Source organism: Urocitellus parryii, chromosome 4 (genome assembly GCF_045843805.1).
Source record: "Urocitellus parryii isolate mUroPar1 chromosome 4, mUroPar1.hap1, whole genome shotgun sequence".
NCBI classification, from domain to species: Eukaryota; Metazoa; Chordata; class Mammalia; order Rodentia; family Sciuridae; genus Urocitellus; species Urocitellus parryii.
Window position 1 is genome coordinate 94,724,333 of NC_135534.1, and position 26,821 is coordinate 94,751,153.

The following is a 26,821-nucleotide window of genomic DNA, read 5'->3' on the forward strand; positions in this document are numbered from 1 at the left end:
AATTTGAAACACAGACAACACTGTTGTAACAATATTACTCTAGTGCCATTCCAATTTATAAAAAATTACAGAAGTTAGTTTCCATTTTCCAGAGACTTAAGAGTAAAAATTATACATCTAAATAACAACAAAGAAGAATGCTGAAAAGAAATCCCACCACTCAAATTATAAATTCAAGAGAAATTGCTTTGATTCTCATCTGCTATATAGGCTCATTTGAATCTTCATTGGTGTGAGAAAAAAAAACTTTTATAGTTTCAGATTACATTATACCTCAGTAAGCCAAACTAATAGAGGAAGGACTATAACTATTGATATAATAGTTTAAAAAAAAGTTCTTATCATTTTCAATCTACAAAGGGTTAAAACAATTATTTGCTATTATTCTCCTCCCTTTACTGAATTAGTAGTATCTCTGCCCAAGAGAATATGGCATATTCATTTATTTTAAAGTATACATAAACATAAATTGTTATTGTTTTTAAATTCTGTAATGTCTTACAAATGAAAGAACACACATTCATATTTTAAAAACCAATTATTTAATATCTTTAAGCTAACAAATAATTTGCTAAGCATAAGGGAAAATTCTCTAAGGTATCTAAGATTAATTCTTGAATACACACAAAAGAATAGGTATTACTAGAAGCATATTACATGCTTCAGAAACAAAATTATTTATGATGCTTAAGTTCACAGTCTGTACTTTGAAAATCTGTTATGACATGTTTTAAAAAATACATAGTATATAAATTTTAATAATAAGAAATGTGTCATAATAAAGGTGAAGCTGACCTTATCTAATTACTCTAGAAAATTTTTTTTCACCCAGCAACTACAACTAAAAAGGGAATATCATCAAAATACACTCCAGTACAATCAATTTCTACTCCTCCCTTCCAAATCCCAAAACACACATCTATGCCTTTGTTAAAAAATAGCAAATAGTCTCTGGAAGTGTGATCCTTCTGTTGACTATGAATAGATTAGGAAGAACTCAAGAAAAGTACAACTTCTAAAAACAGTATGATGTAGAATGAGAAAAAGAAACTAATAGAGGAAGGACTGTAACTAGATGAATTATGTAGAGAATTTCCCCTGACTTAGAAAATCCTAATCTATAGATGGAAAATGCATAAGTTCAGCCAGGATTGATAAGAAACATGTACATACATGTGCACACACACCCACAGCCCCCTAAGAACATGTGGTTAAATTCCTGAAAGAGTAGAAATAAAGAGACTGGAAGAAAGATAATGGTCGATTGAGCTGCTATAAACATTGATGTGGCTGCATTACTATAATATGCTGAGTTTAAGTCCATTTGGTATAGACTGAGGAGTGGGATAGCTGGGTCAAATGGTGGTTCCATTCCAAGTTTTCTAAGGAATCTCCTACTGCTTTCCAGATTGGCTGCACCAATTTCAGTCCCACCAGCAATGTAAGAGTGTGCCTTTCCACCCCCCACATCCTTGTCAACACTTATTGTTGTCTGTATTCTTGATAACTGTCATTCTGACTGATGTGAGATGAAATCTTAGAGTAGTTTTGATTTGCATTCTCTAATTACTAGAGATGTTGATCATTTTTTTCATATATTTGTTGATCTATGGAAACAACCTAGATGCCCTTCAATAGATGAATGGATGAAGAAACTGTGGTATATATACATGATGAAATATTACTCAGCATTAAAATAAAAAATAAAATTATGGTATTTGCAGGTAAATGGATGGAGTTGGAGAATACCATGCTAAGCAAAGTAAGCCAATCCCCAAAAAACAAAGGCTGAATATTCTCTCTGATAAGTGGATGCTGATCCATAATGGGTAGGAGGAGGGCATGAAAACCATGGAGGAACTGTAATTGGGCAAAGGGGAGGGAGGGGAAAAGAGGGGAAATGAGGGCAGGAAAGAGGGTGGAATGAGATGGACATCATAACCCTAGGTACATGTCTGACTGTACATATGGTGCAATGCTACATTGTGTACAACCAGAGAAATGAAAAGGTATGATGCAATTGTGTACAATGAATCAAAATGCATTCTGCTGTCTTATATACCTAATTAGAATAAATAAATAAATATTTTTTAAAAAAATAAAAGAGGAAAAAAAAGGTAATGTTTGAAAAACACAGGCAGAACTGCAATCTGAGTTCGTTATCCAACAGACATATGGCAAAGATTCAGAGAATGTACCACTCAGTAAAATTTCAGAGAAAACACTACAACCAAAGAACAAGTGATCAGAACATTATGGATAATGATATACAGACATTTGTAATGTTAAATAAAGATTACCAAAGACAGAAAAAAACTACTGAACTATACTGCAAAGTAAATTTTATTCATAATCATGAACCAAACAATCTTAAGTAAACTTCAGGAGTTGGAGGTCTGGGAAGAAACAGGAGGAAGTAGAAAGGAAAAAAAACAAATATATTCTAATGGTCTTTTCTTTTTTTTTTTTTTTCATCTTAAGACAAAATTTACTTCCAGTCGTGATAAATAGGAGGTGTGGGAAAGGAATGGGAGCAGGATATAAGGATATAATCCTTTCTGTGTCTAGATGGACGTCCCAGTTTGGGGACCCCTATTTTTTAATACCAGGACTCTACTCTGGGACCTTCCTATTTCAGTGATTTAGCTGGGAGATAATTGTTCTCTAGGCAATATTCATTTGTACCTGTTCAGGTGTCTGAGACTTACAGAGTTCATTGAAAACTGGGTGGAGAAGTTCCCCAACAGCCTACTGCCTCGGTTAGTACATTTTCTGGGAAATGTCCCTGGTATTGTCACAAGCCTTGCAGCTCTGTTTTGTTTTGTTTTTTAATTTATTAATAGTTTATTTATTTTTTATTATTAGTTGTTCAAAACATTACAAAGCTCTTGACATATCATATTTTATACATTTGATTCAAGCGGATTATGAACTCCCATTTTTACCCCGTATACATATTGCAGATTCACATCGGTTACACATCCACTTTTTTACATACTGTCATACTAGTGTCTGTTGTATTCTGCTGCCCTTCCTATCCTCTACTATCCCCCTTCCCCTCCCCTCTCCTCCCCTCCCATCTTCTCTCTCTACCCCATCTACTGTAATTCATTTTTCTCTCTTGTTTTTTTTTCCCCTTTCCCCTCACTTCCTCTTATATGTAATTTTGTATAACAATGAGGGTCTCCTTCCTTTACCATGCAATTTCCCTTCTCTCTCTCTTTCCCTCCCCCTCTCGACCCTGTTTAATGGTGATCTTCTTCTCATGCTCTTCCTCCCTATTCTGTTCTTAGTTGCTCTCCTTATATCAAAGATGACATTTGGCATTTGTTTTTTAGGGATTGGCTAATGGTCTTTTCTTAATGAGATTCTGGGAAGTTTAAAAAAAAAAACAGTCTTATTAGGGATATAGCCAATATCTTGTTTTAAAATAATAAAAAAGCCACAAGTCTAATTTTTGTTAAAGAAAGATAACCAATAATTAAATCTGAAAGTAGAGTCAAATTTTCAAATTACAAAGATTAAAAAATTTCAAAAATATGAGGCTGGGTTGTAACCCAGTGGTAGAGTACTTGCCTTGCCCCTGTGAGGCACTGGGTTCAATTCTCAGCACCACATAAAAATAAATAAAATAAAGGTATTATGTCCATCTACAAATAAAAATATTTTTTAAAAAATCAAAAATAGTGAAAAGATAAAACTAGGTAAAATAAATAATTATTGTAAATGAAGATGGAAGAAAATCACGCAAATCAAGCATTTCAGTAAGTGTAAATAAATGCATCATTCCATTACTTGAAGATCAACTCACTCCCTCCACAAGAATTGCATTTATAAAGGGCGATTGAAAACAAAAGCCCAAAAATGAATCAGTAGACAAAGAATTCCAAGAAACCACAAGGAGAAAAAAGAAGGAATGGAAGAGCAAACGTAATACCAACAAGGTAGATTAAGAGAAGTGCTTAACTGGATGAACTAAGACATTGTACAACAAAATCACAATTTACAAAGAAGACCCAAGATAGAGACATAAACCAAGCAACGTTGCAGCTAAGTATAAAGAAAAACAATCAGAAACTGACTGCGAATGTGTATAGCATTAATTTTGGAGTGATGAAAATGTTCAAAGTCAACTGCAGTTCATTGGATCAGACAAAGGGGAATGAAGGGAAGGAGGGGATGGAAATAGGAAAGACAGTAGAATGAATCAGACATAACTTTCCTATATTCATATATGAATACACGACCAGTGAAACCCCACAACATGTAAAACCACAAGAATGGGAAGTTATACTCCATGTATATATGTCAAAATACATTCTACTGTCATGCATAACTAAAAAGAACAAATAGAAAAAATGAAAGTCAATTTAGTGATGTTAGCCCAATTTTATGAACATTCTAGAACTATGAATCTTATGCATTAAGTGCATGAATTGTATGACATGAGTTATATTTCAATATACACTAAAAACATAACACTATTGAGTTACTAATATAGCACTATTAGTGTTCAAATATAACAATTAATTAACTGAAATAAAATTCCATGTATGAGTTTTTCAAGATGATCCCAACTACTATGTATAACTATAAAGCTCTATTTAAAAAAAAGAAATATAAGAATTCATATTTCAATATACACTGAAAATAAGAAAAGAAAGAATGCCATACAATTATTATTATAGTAGGAAACTTTTATAAACCTCTGGAGATCAGATGCATCTAACAGATAAAAAAGTGAAATCGTAGGGAAATAAGATGAAAATGTGTACAACAAAATAATAAAAGAAAACGTAATCAAAATAAAATTTTAGTGGAAAATGTTTTTGATGCCTTTTTCAGAATCAAAAATATCAAAGATATACAGAACAGTTACAGAGAAATTAAGTAAATATTAACAATAACAACAAAAACTCATGAAATAGTAAATTCAGGAAAAAAATGAAGACATTAATTAAGAACGAAAGCAACTAACTCAAAGCACATATATGTACATATACATAGAAAGTGTGTGTTGTACATATAAAAAGAGACAATAAAAACCTCTCAAATAGTTGGCCACAAAAATCCCATAATATATTTTAAGTAAAGACTATTCATATTACAATTTCTAATAGCGATAAGAAATAAACACTTACAAATAACAAGAAAATCTTATCCAGTTGGGAGTTAGAAATATACTCCCTGGAATTAAAGAGAAATGAAACCTTCAAATTTAACTTCTAGAAATCAATGACGAGGAATCTAAATCATGGAAAAATCCTCTAAGGCACAACAAAAACTGTGCAAAGAGAAATGTATGTTGTAAATGTTTTCAGCTACAAAAATAAATAAGTAAATAAAGAGTTTCCAAATTAAGAAATTTAAGTTGAGCTTAAGAAAAAATTAGGAAGTGAAAATAGATAAACCTAAAATTTAAAAAGAAAAATATACTAAACAAGAATGAGAAAAAAGGTACACATTGAAAAAAAAACAGGAGAATCAGAAAAGAACCATGTAACTTTCTGCAAATGAACGTATAATGTAATATAAATGTGTAACTTACAAAACTAAGTGACCAAAATTGAACCAAGAAAAAAATGGACAATCCAATTCTGGCTACACATTAAAAAAACAATAATCTAAAGTTATTTATGGGTCTTCTGGCCATACACATAACTTTGTACTACTCATTTCTTTTATATTAAACCCACATAAAATCTGTCAACATCTGTTATACTATACTAGGACCAACTTCTCTAATGAATATTTACTAAAATAGAAGCATATAGAATCTAGCAGTTTATACAGGGATAATATATCATGTCCAAGTAATGTTTATATCAGAAAAGAAAACCTAGTTCAACAGTAGAAAATCTATCAACATAAATTATTACATTAATAAATAAGAAAATAAAAGATCATATCAGATTGAGAAAAGTCTTAGATTCAAAAAATAATCAGAATAAAAATTTTGAGTAAAATAGATAAAAAGAAATTGCTCAAATATAAAAATATTTTTCCAAAACCAGAATCAAAGCTTATTCTAAATAATAAAAGATTGAACACATTTCAATTAAAAAAAATCAGACAAGTATGCTTGACGTCACCATTATTATTCAATATTATCTCCAGGATTCTTGTAAGTGCTATCAGATGTTAAAATAATTAGTATACACATTGGAAAAAAAGTAAAATGATATCTTTTGCTGAAATAAATTTGGGGATATGGTCATTTCAATATAGTACAAAATATTATTTCAATTAAATGGGAAAAGGATGGTTTATTTAATATGTGACACTAGCCAAATGGAAAGTAATAAAATCAAGTCCCATCTCACACTTTAAACAAAATCAAATTTTAGATCAAGCTTACATAAAATGCAAAAGACAAACTTTTAGAAGAAAATCTGAGATTCCACGTATTCCTTAACCAAAATAAGCAAACATATAAAAAGACATGAAAGCCTATTTGATTTTTGTATGATATAAAAAGCTAAGTTAAAACTATCATAACAATGAGAATATAATTCTATTTTGTAAAAACAAAGTGTGTGTGTGTATGTGTGTGTGTGCGTGTGTGTGTGTGTGTGGCGCGCTCGCTTGTGTGGATATGTTTACATGGGTGCATGTTACAACACCCCTGATGTTCTGCTAGTTTCTTTATCCTATATTACTACTTTGCTTTAGGCCACCATGAGCAAAAACATAAAATTATTTCATCAGTCTCCTAGCTGACTTTTCTGCTTTCTCCCAATATCTCTCCAACCCATTCTCCATACACCCTTTCTGTATCATGTCTTATTATTTTTCTGCTGAAAGCCCACTAGTAACTATCTACTGCCTTCAAAATAAGTTCAAACTCAACAGGACTTGATGAAGCCTTTACTTGTTTCAGCTTCATCCATCCCCATCTCTTTCGTTCCCCCACTTTACATCTCTATACCAGCCATCTAAAACCACTTGGAGATTCCTGAACATGCTCAACTTCCTCTCTCTTATTTATAGGCTTTGTACATGCTGGGTTTGTATTTTGTTTAGTTTAACTAAAGGCTATTGTTCTAGCTACCCCAGTTAGTCATCTGCTTGCTTTCATCTTGCACCTAAATTCCTCCAGAATGCTGTACTTGACAGTACTTTTTAGGCTTCCAAAGAAACTTATGATTACTCACATTCTAGAACTTATTACATCATAGGTAATGGTTTGTTATATTCTGTTCATCATTTGTTTATTCCTGTATTGAAAACAAAACAAAAAAATCTCTGTCCATTTCTGTGCTAAACAATGAGGAAACAAGGGTGATTGGAATGGAAATGGACCTTACTCTTATTGAGCCATGTGACAAATAATATAATCCAATTATTGTATACATAATCCAACAAGTGTACGAATGAATGTACACGAAAGTGTACACATGACGATGGGTGTTATGATAATAAGGGGCAGAATAATATAAGAGCATATGACAGGAACATTATGTAATCTACTGAATCAAAGAATGTTTCTTTTTTAAAATGACACTTTTCAAGGGTAAGTAAGAATTAATTAGGGAAGGAAAGAATCATTCCAGATCAAAGAACATATATTCAAACATCCCAGAAGAGAAACAGGGAGTTTTTGAGAAACCCAATGAAGACCACCATTGTAATCTTAATCCATGGCACAATTTCTTGTCCATAATGGATCTTTTTAAAAAATATTTATTTTTAAGTTTTAGGTGGACACAATATCTTTATTTTACATTTATGTGGTACTGAGGATTGAACCCAGTGCCTTGTGCATGCTAGGCAAGCGCTCTACCACTGAGCCACAACCCCAGCCCCTGGAATGGATCTTTTGAAAGAAAATCAATTAACAAATGGACAAAGAAATTCAGTTGGGTGACTGACTATATGTCCATTACAAATGTGTATCACAGGTGAGGCATATATTACAAAATATATAATAGTAAACATACACTCATGTACGTGTGCATGCTTTTTGTTCCATTGCTGCTTTTTACCTTCAATGTTCTCTGATAAGCCTTTTTTACTCAAGGTTCACCAAGTTAAGCCAAATGACCGATTTAGTGATGTGAATGCATAGTATTTGTTTTAGTCAACTTTGCATGACTGTGACCAAAATACCTGACAACTTACAAGAGGAAAAGTTTATTTGGCTCTCTGATTCAGAGGTTCAGTTCATGGTTGGCTGACTCCATAGTTCTGGGCCTCAGGTGAGGCAGAACATCATGGAGAAAGAGCATGGTGGAGGAAAGCAGGCAGGACACGGCCACCAGGAAGCAGAGAGTTCTGCTCACTGTAGAAATAATAGAAATCCCAAAGGCACACCCCCAGTGATATATTTCCTCCAACCTTACCCTGCCTTCCTACAGTTACTATCCAATTAATCCATTCAAGTGGAGTAACCCACCAATTAGGTTGCAGCTCTCATAATCATTTCACCTCTGAAACATTCTTGTACTGCCCTACCTGTAAGCTTTTGGGAGGATATCATATATCCAAACCACAATAGTATTTGATGAATTCTTGTTCCTCTGCCAACAAATAGCCACAGGTACAGAGGACTAAAAGACAGACAGACTCAGGGCATCAACACAGAATCAGGTAGCCTTATCAGAGCTCCATGCTATGCTTGCTATTTATTTCTGGCCACCTATTAGGTGACAAAGGTTCATCATACTTCATAGAAACCTGGCGAGTTTCTGTTGAAGACACCAAGCCAGAAGCCTCACAGCAGTGTGCTGCAGAGTAAAAGAACTCACAGACATATGCTAATTACAAAGATGTGCTGCAGAAGCACCTGCCTCAGCTATGTTCCCACACCTGGGCCCTGATTCTGAAATGCAATCTGCCACATTGTGAAAATGTGACAGTGGCTCTCAGGCTTTGGAAGCTCCCTACAGATAAAGACTCTCATCATTTCCCATACCTAAATTTTACCAGTCTTTTACCTGCTAGTTGAGAAGGTAAAAGAGGAGATTGCTATGCAAATATAGATATTCTGGCTTCTGCTGCCGATGACTGGCCCTGTTCAAATTGGAAGCCACAGTCCTGGCCGCAGGAAAATGTAATTTCCAAATGGATGAATTCTCAGAGGGCTTACTCAGACCTGTTAATCACTGATTGTTAGGCCTATTAAAATTGCTAAATTGTAATTGGCCCTTCTCAAAGTCTCCAACCAAGTCTTGGGAGCCATGACACTGTCCAGTTTGTACAAAGAAGGTTAACTTGTGGAATAAAAGTTTTGCTGTAGTAAAGAAACAAAACTGGGCTGGGGTTGTGGCTCAGTGGCAGAGCCCTTGCCTTGCACATATAAGGCACTGGGTTCGATCCTCAGCACCACATAAAAATAAATAGATAAAATAAAGCTATTGTGACCATCTACAACTAAAAAAATACTTAAAAACAAAGAAGGGCTGGGGTTATGGCTCAGTTGGTAGAGCATTTGCCTTGCATGTGTGAGGTACTGGGTTCAATTCTCAGCACCACATAAAAAAAGAAATAAATAAAATAAAGGTATTGTATCTGTCTACAACTGAAAAACAAATTTAAAAAAAAAAAGAAACAAAACTGGTGAGAATCTGAAATTTTTTAATAATTTCCCTATTGAATTAGGTAATTAATACCTAGCCACCAAAGTACTAAAATATGTTTCATTGGCCAAAAGGCATCAGAATTTAAGCATAAAAGAAATAAATGCATTATCATGAGTCCATGATGGAGCAATTACAGTGGCATAATGGTGTTGACAAGCAAACAATTTCGGTACTCCCATATTTTCAGAGAACAATGGCATGTAATCATGTACATATTTACTTAAAAGGTAATTTGGGAATATGCCATTTTGCATCACATCAATGCATGAAGCCATCAAGAGCTCTGGAACTTCACGGGTAACCCAGATCATTCTGCCTCAAAAGACAGTACAGTGGTCCCCATTCACAGTCATAATTCTTCTACTTCAATACCAACTGGGATGAGCAGTTTATGAAGCCTGCTCTTCCAATCCTGAGTATGTCTAGAAATTACAAAGTTCCTTCATCTTCTATTTGAGGCAAAACCTATTCCTATAACTTGTAGTCCACTGTTATATCCTCTATGATGATTTGAACAAATCTACCTCTTCTCTTCATTGAAGTCCTTTAAAGTGCCTGAAAATATCTCTCATGTTCTCCTTTGCCTTCTCATCTTACATTTTCAAAGAACTAATTCAAAATGCATTAAAGGTAACACTAAGGACTTTTTGAAATAGATATATTAAAGGTACATTAGAAAAAACACATAATATGTGATTTGAAAGGACATTACAAGTTATGCTTTGGAAGGAAACAAGAAATCAATAGACACAGAAAATCTACTTGAGATAAGGGGAACTCTCTGAGAAATTCTATGCCAGGGTTATAGTCTTTTGTGTGTATGTGCTTTCACATGGGAAAACAGGTATCTGTATTTATTCCTCCTTACTAGAGTATACATTTCAAACTGTTTTTCAGTCTCTTGTTTGATTTCTTTGCCCTGTGCCATCCATATTTTTCATGCCCACCTTCTTTTAATCATGCATATTTAAGATGCAGGGCTGGGTAAAGAAGCAGTTTAGGACTGTGAAAGTAAGTTTCAGTGCATATGTGGAGAACAACTCAAAATCTCTGCCTCGTTAGCATCCAAGGTGAGGCTGCCCTAGGAATGGCTGAAGTTAGTGCCCCAAGCAAAGCAACTATTGTTATTTGTGACAATCCCAAAGTAGATCTGACAGAACACTGAGCTATCATTATCACACCCTGACAAATTACACCAAGAGAACCAATGGGAAAGTCTGAGACACGCAAAATTAACCAAAAAAGGATTATCTTTTGGAGGACACCATATACACACAAATTCAACTATAATCTGATTTCATTGTTTATTTGGCAATGAGTTCTTACAAGTTCTCCCACTTTTGTAGCACAGCTTTGTTCATTCTTTCTGTGTCCCATTCCTGTTTTTGTACATACCCACGCATATTTTACATAGTCGAATTCATACTGCTCATAATGTACACTAACACTTTGTGTCCAGGATGCTCAACGGAGCCACGAGTGTTTGCAGCTGTTGACCCTCACTGAGTCCTGCTCTGAGACTGCCTTCAGCTGAAGAGGATTGCCTGACCCCAGGGCAGCCTGCAGCCAAAAACAACTGGTTTGGGAGAGAGAATTATGGTACAAAGGCGCAACTTTCTTGCCTTCGTCAGGGGCAGTTCTGAAGAGATCAGCTGAAACCTTTACTGTAATGATATTAACAGTGCAATTTAACTTCTTCTGCCACATCTACTTTTTTTTAAGTTCCGGTGAAACCACTCAGGTACAGACACATGCTAATTTTCATGGGAAAAAGGATGACTCAGTGAAGCTGAGAACCACAAAGGATCATTCTCAGGCCTTGAAACCTGGTGAGATTTGCCTGGTTAGATTATTGATCCCAATAACACTGTCCAATAGTCTTTCTGAGTATAAATCTCCATCTTAGAGTCTGTTTTATGGGGAATCAGAGTACTAACAACATTATAAACATTTTCCAAGGCTGTAGCATAATCTGTCACATAGTTCTCATTTCAATAGCTGCTCAACATTCTACAAAGCAGAGTTGTCATATTTTAATTGACCACTCCTTATCATTGGACTGTTGGTTTTTGCTAATATTTTGTCAAAATACATCAAGTCATTATTGGATGTTTCTTCTTGTTTTGAATTGTTTATTTTAATAAGTCTCAGTATAGGCCATTACTAAGACAAAGATATAAAGGTAAGGTTTTCAGTCTATTGATAGTAAGACTTTATAGATTATAGGATTATAAACATGAATCATATATATATATATATATATATATATATATATATATATATAATTCTAAAGAAGTGAGAGAGCTGACTTTCTCTACAGCTATCTTTGACATGACATTCAGAATAGGATGTTTGAGAGCCCCAAAGGTAAAAAAGAGGAGAGTGGTGTATAATTAACTTACAGCATTCATTGGCTAAGTCAATCCGTCCCTATACAATGCCAGCACTCAGAATATAATAAATGTTTGTTGAATTAATAAATGAACATTCAAGTTGTTTTATAGTTTAACTTAAATTTAAGGGGTCTCATTAAATTTAGACTTAATTTAAAAAATTAAATAATGTAAAAATATGGACTGGACACTGATAAGCCCTTGGCTTTAAGTTCTTAAATCATACCCCTTTCAACGCAAAAGTGATGCTGGCTATAACTGAGAGCACCTGCGGGTGTGTGTTAAGATTTTTCATGCAGATACAAGCACAGAAGGGACTAACAGGAAGAATTGAGAAAAAAGTAAAGAAGTAACCAATAAATGCATTCATGATTAACTAGAGAATAATAAAACCAGTTTGTAATTATCTCACCAGGACATATACCACAAAACCACAGAAAGGAATGCCAGAGAACAGAAGATGTTAGTGAAAATCCAATACCTTAAATTTTGGGATCAGGTGAGGAAGGAAGGAATATGTAGTGAGACCCACTGGCAGATCCTGTGGACATAGCATAAAAATAATTTCCTATTATTTCTCACAATGTCCCACTAGAATCATCTCTCAAATCAAACTCACCCTCCACAATGCCTCAGGTGCATGGATTGCTCATTCTAGCCTGTGTCTCATCATTCACATTCCCTCCCCTTTAATGCCCAAAGGAGAAAGTCACTGGCAAGGAGATCAAGAAAAGGGCACTCTGGATCTTAGAGAGGGGAAGGAGGTAGGGGATGTTAAAACAGAAGCAGAAGAAGGAAGAAAAACAACACCAAAGACTTAAATTTATTCATATGAGGAGGCTCAGGGCTACCTGACTCAAAAGAGATGTAAAACAAAAACATCTGAATGTGGAGCTCTTCTTATTTCCATAAACCTTTATCATTCCTGTAACACTCTTTAACTCCTAAAGAAAACAAAAGGTTATACAAGAGATCTTAAGATTTGAAAGCAAACAAAAACTGCATTATCCAAAAGGTCAACTGAATCTGGTCCTTGACAGGAAAAAGATATTACAAAACTGTAAGATCTTGAACTTTCACGCTAAGAAGGATGCCATATTCCTTCCAAAATGCTTCTTTAGTGTGCTGTAGAGAGTCACAAAGCGAAAAAGCAAGCTGGCTTTTCTCTTCCCAGTCCCTTCTCAGCCTTGCCAAAATATTGTTGCTATTTCCTTACAAGTTTCCAAAAGGATGTCAAAGATCAACACAGTTTGTTTTCTCTATCCCACTAGCAGCAGAACCATTGGCCTGGGTGCACTAGAAGGCAAATAGATATTTGAGATTTTTTTTTTCTTTGACCTGTGACTACGGTGACTTTGTTCTGAGTGCAAATTTCCCAATATGGACAAATGAACAAACTTCTTGTTAAACAACGGGTCTAGAACTTAAATCCTGCTGTCTGTAGAACCTATACTACAGTAAAACTTGTTACTGACATTCCTACATCACTATACAGAACTATCCAAGGGCTTAGATAAGAACAAAGCCAAGGGCAGTCAAGTTTCCATACAATAATACCAAGATTTACTCTACCCCACAAATCCCACCTATTTGCCCAACCTTTATACAAAGGTGAGTGTGGAGATGGGGATCTGCAACTACCACTGTTATTTGGGTTTTTCCTTCACATAATAGTCAGAGAGATATAGAAGGGCTTAGGCAGCCAAAGCAAGATGGCAAGTGAGGAGGTTGGGGACAAGGCCGGGAACAAAGGATCATGGAGAGGGTCTTCTGATGAGGTCAACTTCCTGGTTGAGGAAAGTGCTTGTGGACACAAGCAGGGGACCCAATTAGACAGACATGTCCATACTCCTAAGTAGGGGATCCCACAGAGCAACTAAAACACAGGCATGGAGAGAGGGGGCACCAATCAATAGTAAGGAATACATGAATGGGGAAGAGATAAGGAAAGAAGGAAATTCCAGAGACATTAAAAGGAACAGCCCAAAACTCCCACACTGGATTCCCACCTCTGGCGCCCCTTCTCTTCAAAGTCTATCTCTGCCTCTTTTCAATAAACCTACTTCTTGCTTGCCATCTCTATGTCCTGTTTTTCAATTCTTTGCTGAACGGAGACAATGAATCCAGCACCCCTAAATGGTAACAGTAGGACCAGATTCATCCTGTAATTTAATAAAATTTTGTTTCCAAAGGATCAGGATCGTGAGGTCCAAGGTAGCATCTCTACAAATGCCGGGATTTAGGGAGTGAGAAGAGAGTTAAAGAAACCTTAGAAAACTTGAGATGACATTTATTTGCCTCATATATTTGCTTAGGATATTGAATAAGTTTGGAATTTGAAGGTAATTTCCTTAAATCCCATTATTTCTATGCAACGGCTAAGCTTTTATATAAGTAAATAGGTATATGTTTAAAATTTACACCATTTTTTAAAATGTTACTTCATTTGTTATTCCAACAAGAGGGAGGATGAACATTCAACCTGTGCTGGATACTCTGATCTGTCATTAATTAAGACCCAGGTAGAAGTAATCATTTTTACCACATATAGTTATAGTCATAGGGTTTTTCATCTTCAAAATAGTTCATTTTACATGCCAGTTAGTTCAATTTAAACACTAAATGCCTACTTACTGTGATGTCCTGCCTCAAGTGAAAATTCTACTGAACTAATTGTACAGTGAATGTCGTATGGAAACACAGAAAGCACTGATACTAAATATAGAAACACTTTGATGGCACATTGCAATATTATCTAATGACTGATGACAGACTGTAAAAAATAATTTACCCTGGTATTTAAAATGTCAGGAAAGCAATCAAAAAATCAGAGTCTACAGAGGAGAATAAGTCAATGATTGATGAGGTTTTTTAATTCAGGCAAAGTACTGGGGAAGTCCAAAATTATCATAATATAATAGTGAAAGGAATATAAGAAGAAAGTTACATGTCCTAGTGTAGCTGTCACTCACTATACTATCAAGAAAACAGGGAACTTGAGCAATATAAGTAGTCAGCAGTTTCATTTTTTTGGGGGGGGGGTTGAAATATATTTTCATTATTACACAGTATTTTCTATGGATAAAAGTAAATAAATAAAATACTTTGGAACATGGAAGAACCAATTATGGAAGAACCATCTGTTTATCTGAATTGTCCTGCAATGTTAGATAATTAGAGGGGGGACTGACTGTGTTCACAGATGACTTCAATTTTACCTTCAATGTTAAACCACAACGCAAAGAAAAGACCACTGACTCCAATCTTAAAATGGAATTAGACTGGACTCATCATCAAGGTCCATATCACTGAACCAGGTTAAAAGTAAGACCTAGACACTGATTATATAGAAACTGGTGCTTTAATGGATGATGCTAGGAAAAGCAAAATACACTTAAGTATAAAAATAGACTACAGGGTCTTAAACTCACTTATGTTTGTTAGTTTAGTTCAGTTTTGTGTTGATCATTTTTTTTAATTGGGATTACAACTCAGCAGAAACAAAAGACCCTTTAAACTTATGAAATACTTAAAATTTTACTGTATTCAATAATTCTTAAAGGAAAGTTGCAAGAATAGTTAAAAAAAAAACACACACACACACTTTTAAATTCCCATATTCCTTTAGAAGTTTAAGAAATTTGTGAACAATTTGCCTCTTGCTTTTTCTTCCCTTCTAAATTTTCTACACACACCCTATTTTAGAGTAAGTAACAGACATTTCACCATTTTGCCCCTAAAAATTTCAGTGAATTTTGATATAATATTATCATCTAATCCTCAATCCATATTCAAACTTTGCTTATTGTCCTACTAATGTCCTTCATATCTATTAGGATCACACTTTGTCTTTTGTGATTAGTTTCCCTTCCTCTAGAACCATTTCCTCAACCTCTCCTTTTCTTTAAAACCATATTTCTTGGATACCTACCCTGCCAGGCACTCTGGTCTTGGAGATATGGTTACAAAAAGGTAAATATGGCACCTGACCACAGAGTACACACAGTTAAGTTGAAGAGAAAGCCACACAAACAATTGGGAAGTATGCTGTAATAGAAATATAAGCTGGATTCTTCTCATTTTTATCAGCTCAAAATCCTTGCTTTCTGGACTTCTTTCTGTCTCCCATTTGGAGCTAGGAAAATACTTCCATAGCCAGAATAGCCATTAGCAAAAGATATTTATGAAATATTTTTTAATTCAAAGAGTTGGCTCAAGGTATAAACAATGGTATTCATAATACACATAATGTACTATGCATTTATCATTTTAAGTGCTATTCCAGGATTTCACCATTGAATTTAGAAAGTGCTTAAAATATTCATTAGTTACAGAAAAATGGTACTAATTGGTACTAATAGGTAAAACTTTTCTTTTTAGTTGAATAAAATTAAGTCCCTGGAGGAGTTAACTGGTGTTATACACCAGGAAATGAAATATTTTAGGGATCTGGGTGAGACTTACAATTGGCATGACCCATGAGACCCTGTTTATTGATGTTGAAAGCAGATATCAACAGGCAGTCATATTAATGTTTTCTTCTCTTAATACTCATCTTGCTTTAGTTAATGATTCTTTTCAGCACTATCAGTATCAAGTCAAACTCACTTAATTTAAACTTTTATTACTAAATTCATTTTATAAGCAGTATTCTCAAGCTAGAAACTAAAGAAGTATTCTCTCTCTCTCTCTCTCTCTCTCTCTCTCTCTCACACACACACACACACACACACACACACACACACACACTGATGGACATAAGTTAAAACACAGGTAAACAATTGAAAGATCTGACCAGGACAGAACTGTCAAGGTCATGAAAAGTAAGGAAAGTCTAAAAAATTGACAAAAGGAGCCTAGGAAGACACACCCACAAATGTAATATGGCATCTTAAGTGAGATCCTGGGACAGAAAAAGACCAGGTAAAAAAATAAGGACATCTGAATAAGACACAGAATTTATTAATAATAATGTAGCTATATTAGCTCTTAATTGAGAATAAAGTACCACATTAATGTAAGACATCAGTGAAAAGGGAATGGGTGTGAGAGGTACATGGGAACTGGGTTCACATTTCTATAAATCTAAAACTGTATTAATACAGAAGTTTATTTTTAAAAATACTTAAAGGAAAAAGAGAAGTAAAAACTTGCCTACTGGGGAATTTAGAAAACAGAACAGGGGATAATCTGAAGAATTTAGAAATGTAAGAGGTTCTCTTCTCACCACACAAAGTGGCAGGTGGGAAATTGCTAGTGATAGGGGAACAATGTTGTGGGGATAACCTAAGATGAAAATTAGAAAGGAAGTAAAGTGGCTGCCATGCTTTTCCAATAAAGAAGAGAAGCTAAAGGTGAAGAGTTAGCAGCACAAATGTGACAGGATTCAGAACATGCTCCTTAAAGAGAGAGAATAATTATGGGAGAGGGAGAGGGAGGCACTCCAGGTTTCTACACAGTGTGTTTATAGCTTCTAAAGCTGATCTGTGTATTTTAAGGACCAGTTTTCATCAAAGTGTTTATGTTATGTATACTGGAGGCAGTGTGGTCTCATTTCTTTTCAGACTTCTCTGTGATATATATCAGGGAAAGTACATAAGCAGAGAACATAAAACAAAAGTTCTCTCCCATTTACACAGAACCACAACCCAAGGTCTCTGTTAGAAATTATTAAATGAGATACTTAACAATATGCCTAAGCTTTTCCAATTTTTAAAACAAGGACATCAGAATTATAGGGTTTTTTGCCTTCTTTGTGCCATCCCAATGATGTCTTAACATATTAAGCCACCTACATGGGAAGATCAGATTGAAATATTCAGGTCAAAAGAACTGGCAGTTTTAACTATTGCAGAACCATGAATTCACATTTGTGTCATGCTAGCACATGCCATCACCCTTAGTTTACATTTTCAACACCTGTAGTCTAAAGAAAAATACTATAATTTGGATAATTTGCAGTTTAAAAATACTATTTTAAAAATAGTATTTTTAAACTGCAAATTATCCAAATTATAGTGAAATTGCATGATTCTCAATACTGATGAGAAGAAGTAATCTTAAAGAGCTTGGGTACTACTTGCCACATACAAGCAAGTCTAGTAAGCAGAAAAAGAGCAATGAACTAACTAAAATACAACATTATGATTACTCTGATAATTCAGAGAACTAGAAAGACTGCATAAAATTACCATTAGAAGGGAAATGACATAAGAATCTTAGTCCAGAGACCAAAAGAGAGCATGAAATGGTGGAAAGAACATAGTGTTTGGAATTAGACTGAACTAGACTTAAATTCTCCCTCTATGGCTTATTAACTCCAACCATAGAAGATAACAATGAGTTAAGCTTGCAAATATCAGTTTTATTGCTTTAAAAATGAACAATATTGACCTCCCAGGTCTAATGCAAACTATATTTTGTGAATATTCAGTAATAATAAGAGCAAACATTTATGGTTGTTCCATATTTGGCTGATCCAAGTACTTATTATATAAGTTAACTTACTTGATCTTCCTACCTACTCTGAGAGAATATATAATTATATCCCTTTTACATATGAGAAATATGAGCTATGGAAAGATTAAAAATCATTCAGTGCATACAGTTAGTGAGTAGCTGGACTGTGTTTTCGATCCCAGTATTTGGGCTCTAGTCTTTGCTTCAAATCACTGTATTATTATAAAATTATCTATTTATTTCCCCTGTAATGGCCTTAATTCCAATTCATTCTTATTAAAATACTGAAAACAATTACTTTTAATGAAATAAAAACTGATCAGTTACCAACTTTATAGTAATAAGAAGTATATTGGCAGAATTTATTTATTCCTATCAATCTTAATCCATCAATAATAAAAAGTGTAAGTGGTTATTCCACCAACTAGCTCTCCAAGATGTTAAATATGTTATAAACATTCTAAACCACTAAACAATTACATGACTTAAGAGTTTATTTCAAGAAAACCCTCAAGGAAGTGGCTTTAATATAAGGATAATTCATCACAGTTTTATTACCAATTAAAAGACTTCTAAATGCACATTTCATAGCACAATAAAACGAAAAAGTACATACACATTGGCATGTAAAAAAAATCATTACTTATTAAAAACAATCGACAACACATAAAGCTCCATGGCAGCTGAAGATTCTGGAATCTGTGACACTTCGTAAAGGGCTCCAATTTCACAGTACTTCAGAATCTCTGATACTAGGAAAACATGATGAGAAACAAGCCCCAGAAGTCAACTCCTCCATCCTTCTGACTAGCACTTTCCAAACAAAATAATCCCATGATAGCATTCCTCTCATTCTGATTTTAAATGTGTTAACTTTTTGAAGAAGATAAAACACCACTCTGACAGAGACCTTTAAAACAGAGAAAATGTTAATGAATGTCCTTTCACAACTCATGTCCTTCCTGATTATTTTGAGAGAAAATGCACTTAGCAAGGGCAGTATAAAACTGTTTTAGGCAACCCTTAGCAAATAACTGATGCTTACTAAAATAGCAGACCATAGTTTGCTATAATTCATCAGTAAATGAATTAACCTAGAGCTGTCATTTATTTGATCTCTGACCTTCTGTGGAACATCTTTTTCAGACACCACTTCTCCATCCTTTAGCTCTTTGCAGCTTTACAGCTAAAGCACCCACCACCCCTTTAATAGCTCTAAAACTTGTTAAAACTGAAACCGTCATAACTGCATTTATATTTAACTCATTATGGCAGAGGGGATGATGTGGTTTGTCATCTCTCTCCCTTATCTCTCTCTACTCATTTTCTGTTCCCAACCCTAGTACACTATCTAAATCCAAGCCACCAGGTCAAGTGACAACATTTCAGCAGCAAACACAGCATGGACCCTTTAGTATGTGCTTCATCATACAATTCAACCATTACAATTTCCAAGAAAATATTAAATGTCATGCTTTATAAGAGTTTAAACACATTTTTGCTATTTAGTTCAACCTAAAATTAGTTTTTTTCAGATTATGGTAAAAAAAGGTTTATATTTTTCAAACAACTAAAATTAGACCATTTCAGTATGCAAAAGACATTATGTACCAAATAATGCAGTAAATTTAACACTAAAAGCCTCCAGTAGGGAAGGCATTGTTCACAACTATCTTTCTTTACATAATCTTTTCCCAGAGTTTAAGGGCCTCTTTAGAGAGTACTCTGCTGCATCAACACAGTGATTACCAGGGCACCAAAGTGAGGTGAAAAAAAGCAAGGAGCTAACTGTACTTAATATTCCTCGTTAGTAAATCATGAGACAGAGAAAGTAGACACAACTGGTTTCGAAGTAAACAAAAAAATAATAAATGGAAAAAAATACTTTTTTTATATCAGGAAACAGTCCCTTACCATTACTAGAGGGCTATGAACCACTCTTAAGTAGCATGTATCTAGGGAGTTCTGTTGGAGGTACCACAGAGAACAAATGCATAATGGAAGAATTGCTGGTCTTCAAATCACTGTCTCCCTCTCTTCAGGTCCCCTATTTCATTTCATGTCATCCCCTAACCTGAAACTTCAACCAGATGCTCCAGTAAATAACCAAATTATCTATAAGAATGTATACTAAGCAGATAGAGGTGGTCATTTTGGAAAGAGAAAAATTTGCTGTGTGACCATATATCTGACTTATGACTTCAAGTCTTCTTTGAAAGTGGGCTATGTATAAGTAACAATAGATAAGGAATAAACAAACCCACTTCCAGTCTCTATTACAATCCTATAACAGAATAAGAAAGTAAAAGAAATAGGTAGTTATTATTCTGAATGCATCAGTATTCTAGATACACTCCCCAAAGGTGATGTACGTAAATCACAGAGTTGGACCATTGGGGCATTCAGAGAAGGTTCCCAGACATCAGTATTTTTCTTAACCTGGATGAAATCTTATTTCTCCATGCCATTTCCCATCTTCCCCCAAACACACTCCTTTTCTTATATGGTGCATGTATGTGTCTGTGTGTGTGTGTGTGTGTGTCCCGTATGTTAACCAATTCTTTCATTTTCATAAATGCTTGCACAAGAGAATTTAAATGTAATTTTTTAAAAAGATGAAATCTTACCAAGCCAAGATTAATCATAGTTCAGTGACTTGTTAAAAACAAAGCTTTCATTGAATATGACCAGTAAAGTTGTTATCTTTGCCCTGAGAAAGTCCATATTTCAAGAGTTATGAAAGGACATTATTCAAAAGCAAACAGCTCTTAGGCATATAATCATCTGTTGGATTTATGCCAGCAGCTGGTCAACAAGTTGCAGGCATTTAGGGGTTTTTTTTCAGAGATTAAAATTTTATAAGATCGCACTTTAAATCATGAGACCAACCCATCATTATTTGGAGGAGGAAAAAATCAGACATAATATCTCTTTCGTAGGAAAAGAAATATTTATGGAAATCTAATCCCTATTATACAGTCACCTTCTAAATTATAAGTACTTAAAATGACTCCTTTCCTAGTATTACCAGTTTTCTCTAATATCACTGCCTGCTGCTCTTTTTTCTCACTACTTGGCATCTCATGGCAGCTTTTGAAGGGCAACTAAGCTGTGCTGGGCCAACAGTGTCCCCTGATGGTTTCCTTCAGAAACTGTCTGACCTAGGGTTTCTTCTCTGCAAGAATCCTACATGCTCATTTACAACTCCCAGCTCAGATGTCTTTAGCACTCCCTACACATGCATTATCTCTTAACACCTCCCACTCCCTCTAACTCAGTGATTGTCAAGGTGGAGAGCATAAGGAAAGAAGATGTGAAGGTTAGGAAACATTTAGAAACTGGATAAGGAGCAACTTTTCAAAATATTAAACATCCCTCTCCAGAGATTCTGTTTCATCCTTTTTAGCCAGACGTCATCTTGCTGTACTCTTTGAAAAGCACCATGGGTCAAGACAAATACATGTTACCTCAAAAATGCAAAACCAGAAAACCTAAAACTGCTGTGAAACCCTAGCCCTCTTTATTTTCTTAATTTATCTTCTCCAGTAATAAGATTTACCTCGTCAGTACCATTGCCCCTGAAGTTTTTCTAAAATCCAGGTAAATAAATTTCAACCTTCTTTTGGTTATCCATCACTGTTTTGCATCCTATTATAGCAAACCACTTATATCTATCTTATGCCTCCCCTCACAAAAGATCCATTTTATTATTAAAATATTTTTCACTACAAAATAATTTAGGATGAAAAAACGTCATTTATAGTTGGAGATCCAGCTTGAGGGTCAAAGAACTCTCTTCTGGGAATCAGACATGTTTAGAAAGATTTGGTGACTCTGGGGTTAAAGTCACCCCAAATTTATTTGTGAGAGGAACTTAGATATCTCTAGGTAAAGTACTTTCCATAAAGGAAAAGAAATACAGGCAAACAAGTTTTCTCCAATCTCCACCACCTAATTCTGAAAGAGAGGTGATTCTACTTTCTGCATGGAGCCAGTCACTTGGATTTGTGGTCCCCTACCACCACCAGTACCTCCCATAGATACCTATATGAGTCATAAGGAAAAAAAGGAGGATTTTAAACAGAACTTAAAGGGGTACTTTCCATTGAAAAAAATCTGTAAGACATTAGTGAAAATGGTATTCCTGCTATGGTGTCTACCTTGCATGATATACACACCAAGACCTACAGGCAATATAGCCCAGTTACAGTACCTTAAGGCTATAGGATCCAGTGAAGTTTCTAACAATACTTTTAGCCATGTTAGAAGCATCCAAAAACCAGAAGATAAATACTGGCATCTTCAAGATGCATATTTATCAAGCCCCAAGCAGGACACTTCAGTAGATGATGTGCTTCATTGATTTAGTCACAGAAGTGACCTCTGAGTTTCAGAGTCCATCATGAGTGCATGTGAGTGACGCTTCCAGCCCCAACCCTCCAGCCCCAACCAACCTCCAGCCTCCCAGAAATAACAAAGTATAACTTTAATAGGAAAAAAAATGATCCTACATTTCAGCCAAGACTAATGACTAGAATATACAGATTACATAAAGCTAATACTACTAACATATGAATATTTGGAAAAGTTTCCCTAGAATATTAAGTATTTTTTATAATGTTTTTCAGTCTGCAAGTAAATGACATGCATATAATTTCTGCTCAAATATCTTCAAGGATGTTAAGTTTAAATCACTTGAAGACAAGGTCTTGGTCTCAATTTCCCATTTTCTCCAAATCTTTCTTAAGTAGAAAATGAAACATTTAAACCCGTACTTTCCCTCTCCCTTCTTTTATTCTCTCTCAACAATATAAATAGTGAGTTAATATACCGAGTACATTAGCAGTACACTGAAGAATTCCTGAGACATCTTCAATTTCTTCTTTGTTGGAATGGTCTGCATAGGAGCATCTGTTAGAGATATTGTGGAAATTCTTTTCTGCATCCCTATAACTAAGAAGAAAATAATATTAGCATACAGAGAAATTTTTGAAAGAATCTGCAAATGTACTCATCTATACACACGTAAACATGCAGTCTACACTTCAGGGTTAATCACATTTTAAAATAACTGAACAATTGTACATAATTCTGGCATAACTCATCATCTCCATCACTGTTAGCAGTGTTGACTTAGAACTGAAGGCAATCATTTAATAAGAACGCTGATAGTGAAAAAATAGATGAGGAAAACCAAATATATATCAGCTTTTGTATAGCTATTATATTATTTTATGAGCACTATTTTGCTGTTGATAATATTCCCATAAGGAAGATGCCTAGAAAAAGAAACATTAAGAGTACTAATTTGATGCTTTGGCACTCTGCTCTTTTGAAAGTACACACACTGTAACCTCCATCACAGTGGAGAAGAGAGCAGTATGGTGTATGGATAAAAAAAAAAAAACAAATGAATAAACCTAGCATTCAGAGCTGGCAGAATTTGATTCATGGTCTTACCATTTTATTTCTGAGCAAGACAGAAAGACATTGAGCAATAGACTAATCTCTACTAGTGTAACTTTGCTCCCTTTAATAATGAAGGTACCCATCGAGTTTCCATTAAGACTAAATAACATGATGCCAGAGCAACTTAATGTTGGCTGGGACTCATCCAGTGGCCTCTAAATGAGAGTTAAAGCCTCAAAGCTGAGACCAGTAGAGGCCAAATGTTCTCACATTCCCAAAAAAGTAGCCAAGAAGACTGGAACTCTCCTTCAAGATTTAAGAGATGGATGAATAGCCACTGCCACTGTGACCCTACCACCAACTCACAAAAGAAAAGGAATAGAAAGAAACCACCACCACCCCAATCATAAGAGTTGCTAGGTCAAGGAGAGCATGTGGTTGCACATTTTCCCCTCCACTCTGAGACAAGGAGAGAACAGGCGTGTCCCCTGCAGAAGCCCAGTTGAGGAGAGCAGTCTCCTGGGTAGAGAGCAGAGGGTAGGTGTCTCATTCCCCACTGAACATCTGCTAAGACAGAGGATTTCCTGATCATCCTCCCATGCCTGACTGAGTAGAGGAAAAAGATTCTGGAGAGACTTATTGGCAAGTAAAACAAATAAAACAAATTTGGGAGCAACCTACAGACCCACCATTTTGCAAGGTAAAAAATGTAAACAGGAGGTTCCTGTAAGTTAGGGAGATGCCACTGAAGAGAGGAGAGCTGAGTGGTCCAGTCCTCCTGCTGCTTTCCTAGGCCAGGGATGGGACCCCACTAGCAAGACTATGGAGTACAGTCCTGAGAGGGTATCTGAAGCAGCTGGGAGGGACGGAGCCCACACATATACTTCACTGAGGGCTTCACAGCCAGGACATAAGTCTATGACCATTAATGAATTCACTGAGGCTTCTGCCACTTTCCATTTCACTAATGCCTGACATAACACATCAGAAAGAAGTGGCTTTGAGAGGAGAAGTGAATGCCCACATCAGACACTCTCTGCACTGTACCCCAAATTCCTCAGGCCAACGCCTGGCCAAGGCAAGGGAAGGGAGAAAAGAGACTGGAGATTCAAACTGACCCACCATGGACTTTACAATCCTTAAAAATTACTTAGAAAACAAAGCAATCTGTCCAAATAAGGATCAAAAGGGATTCATTTTAGCATGCTTGAAGTTTTGAAGTGATTGCAGGAAAAAATTTTAAAAATGGCTTCATGTCATGACCACCACCCACTGAGATGAGACTCCAATAAACCAGTCAGTTAGGCAAAATGCTTAGTACCATTTCTAGAACACAGGAGTCACTCAATGAGAGGTGGAACTGGGAACACAGACATTAAACACAGCTACAGCGTTATTTTTAAATCAAGTTCCATCATTTTTATTTAGAGTGACTTTAGGCAAAATGTTTTTTCATTGAGTCTGTGAAATAATGTGGTTAGGATTAAATAGCAGATGTAAAGTACTCAGCATGTTGCCTCAAACATAGCAAGAGATAGTAGCTTTTGTCTAACTTGCCGTTTTTATTCAAAAAGATAGTTATTTTTTGTAAATATATGTATATATATAATCAATTAGATCATATCTTAGATACAATAATTTATAATCACAAAATCTGACCATAAAAGCGTAAGAAATATATTTGAAATTTGTTTCCCAGAATAATCAGGGCTCACCCACTGTTACTTCTAAGGCCCTACTGAAATTATTCTGGCTTAATCTCCTTTCAATTGTCAAAAGAAAAATAGAACAGAAGGTTAGCTGTGTAAAACAAACATAGGGCCCACAGTGATAATAAGAGTAAGAGAGATTAATTTTAGATGACTATAGGAAATCGTGTCACCAGTCTAATACAAGGCTGGCCACAGTCCTGATGGTGATATTAACAATGTGTATGTAGCAAAACTTGTAACATGAAGGTCATGATCCTGAATACATATTCTTCTAAGCTTTATTGTTTAAAATGCAGAATGGATGAACCACAGATCTCAGGAATATTGACTATCCTTTGTTTTCCATGATAGTTTTCTAAAGAAATCTCTGCTTTGTCGACACTGCCACATAACCCATTGTCTGGGTTCAGACCAATGGGAGTCATACAGTATAAACATGAGTTAGAGAAGGTGTGTCAGGCACTCGAGAGACAGAAAAATTAGGTCAAAAAATCTAAAGCAAAAAGAATTTTTAAGAAGAAAACCACAGCTGGAACATGAACTGGGCATGTCTACTTCCTAATGCTAATCAATGGATTCCTAACCTTGAAAGGTCTAAGGAGGATGGGAAAGGACAGCAAGAGGATAAAGTGAAAGACAATGAGTAAAAACTAAAATACAAAAGAATAAAGGAGTTAGATGCTAATAGAGGTAAGAATAACTCAGTGGATGCTTTGGTGAGCTTTGCTTCCTGGGCACTGTAGTAACTACATGATCATATGATTTCACATATTATTAACATTCAGATTCCATTTAAACTTCACCCTAATCCCATTGTTATTCACACTTTTCAATGAGAAAACAAAGGCTCAGGGATTTCAAGTAACTTTCTAAAGATTATTCAATAGTAGAACATGACTTTACGTCTAGTAAGTCTTATCCATCCACCTCCAAAGCACAATTGCTCCCTTTGTTTCCAGAAATGATTGTCATGTGGATCAGCCAACTGCATGGGGAAAGCCTGCATGGGCAGCACCACCCAATGGCTGGAGGCCCAGATGGAACAAAGACCCACAGAGAGAAGAAAAAGCACAAGAAAATGGCAATAAAGACATTACAAAGAAATGTCATCATAAACAGATATTCCTCAATCCTGAGTTCCTCTTAATTCCTAAACTGAATCCCTGTCTCCTACTGATCCCTTCTACTTCTCACTGTGCTCTCTATCCTACATAGCCCCAACAGCTTATCCATTCTGTAGAAACAGAGTTAAAGACATTCACCACCC

The 26,821-nt window shown here is 35.3% G+C and overlaps 1 protein-coding gene across 1 annotated transcript in view; it reads right to left on the reverse strand.

The window, feature by feature from the left end:
* Gucy1a2 (guanylate cyclase 1 soluble subunit alpha 2) overlaps positions 1–26,821 on the reverse strand; it is a 266,540-nt gene that overhangs the window by 209,241 nt on the left and 30,478 nt on the right. Inside the window, exon 3 of the mRNA XM_026399046.2 lies at positions 23,265–23,386. Within this exon, the coding sequence (XP_026254831.1) occupies positions 23,265–23,386 (122 nt within the window). The remainder of the gene's footprint in view (positions 1–23,264; positions 23,387–26,821) is intronic.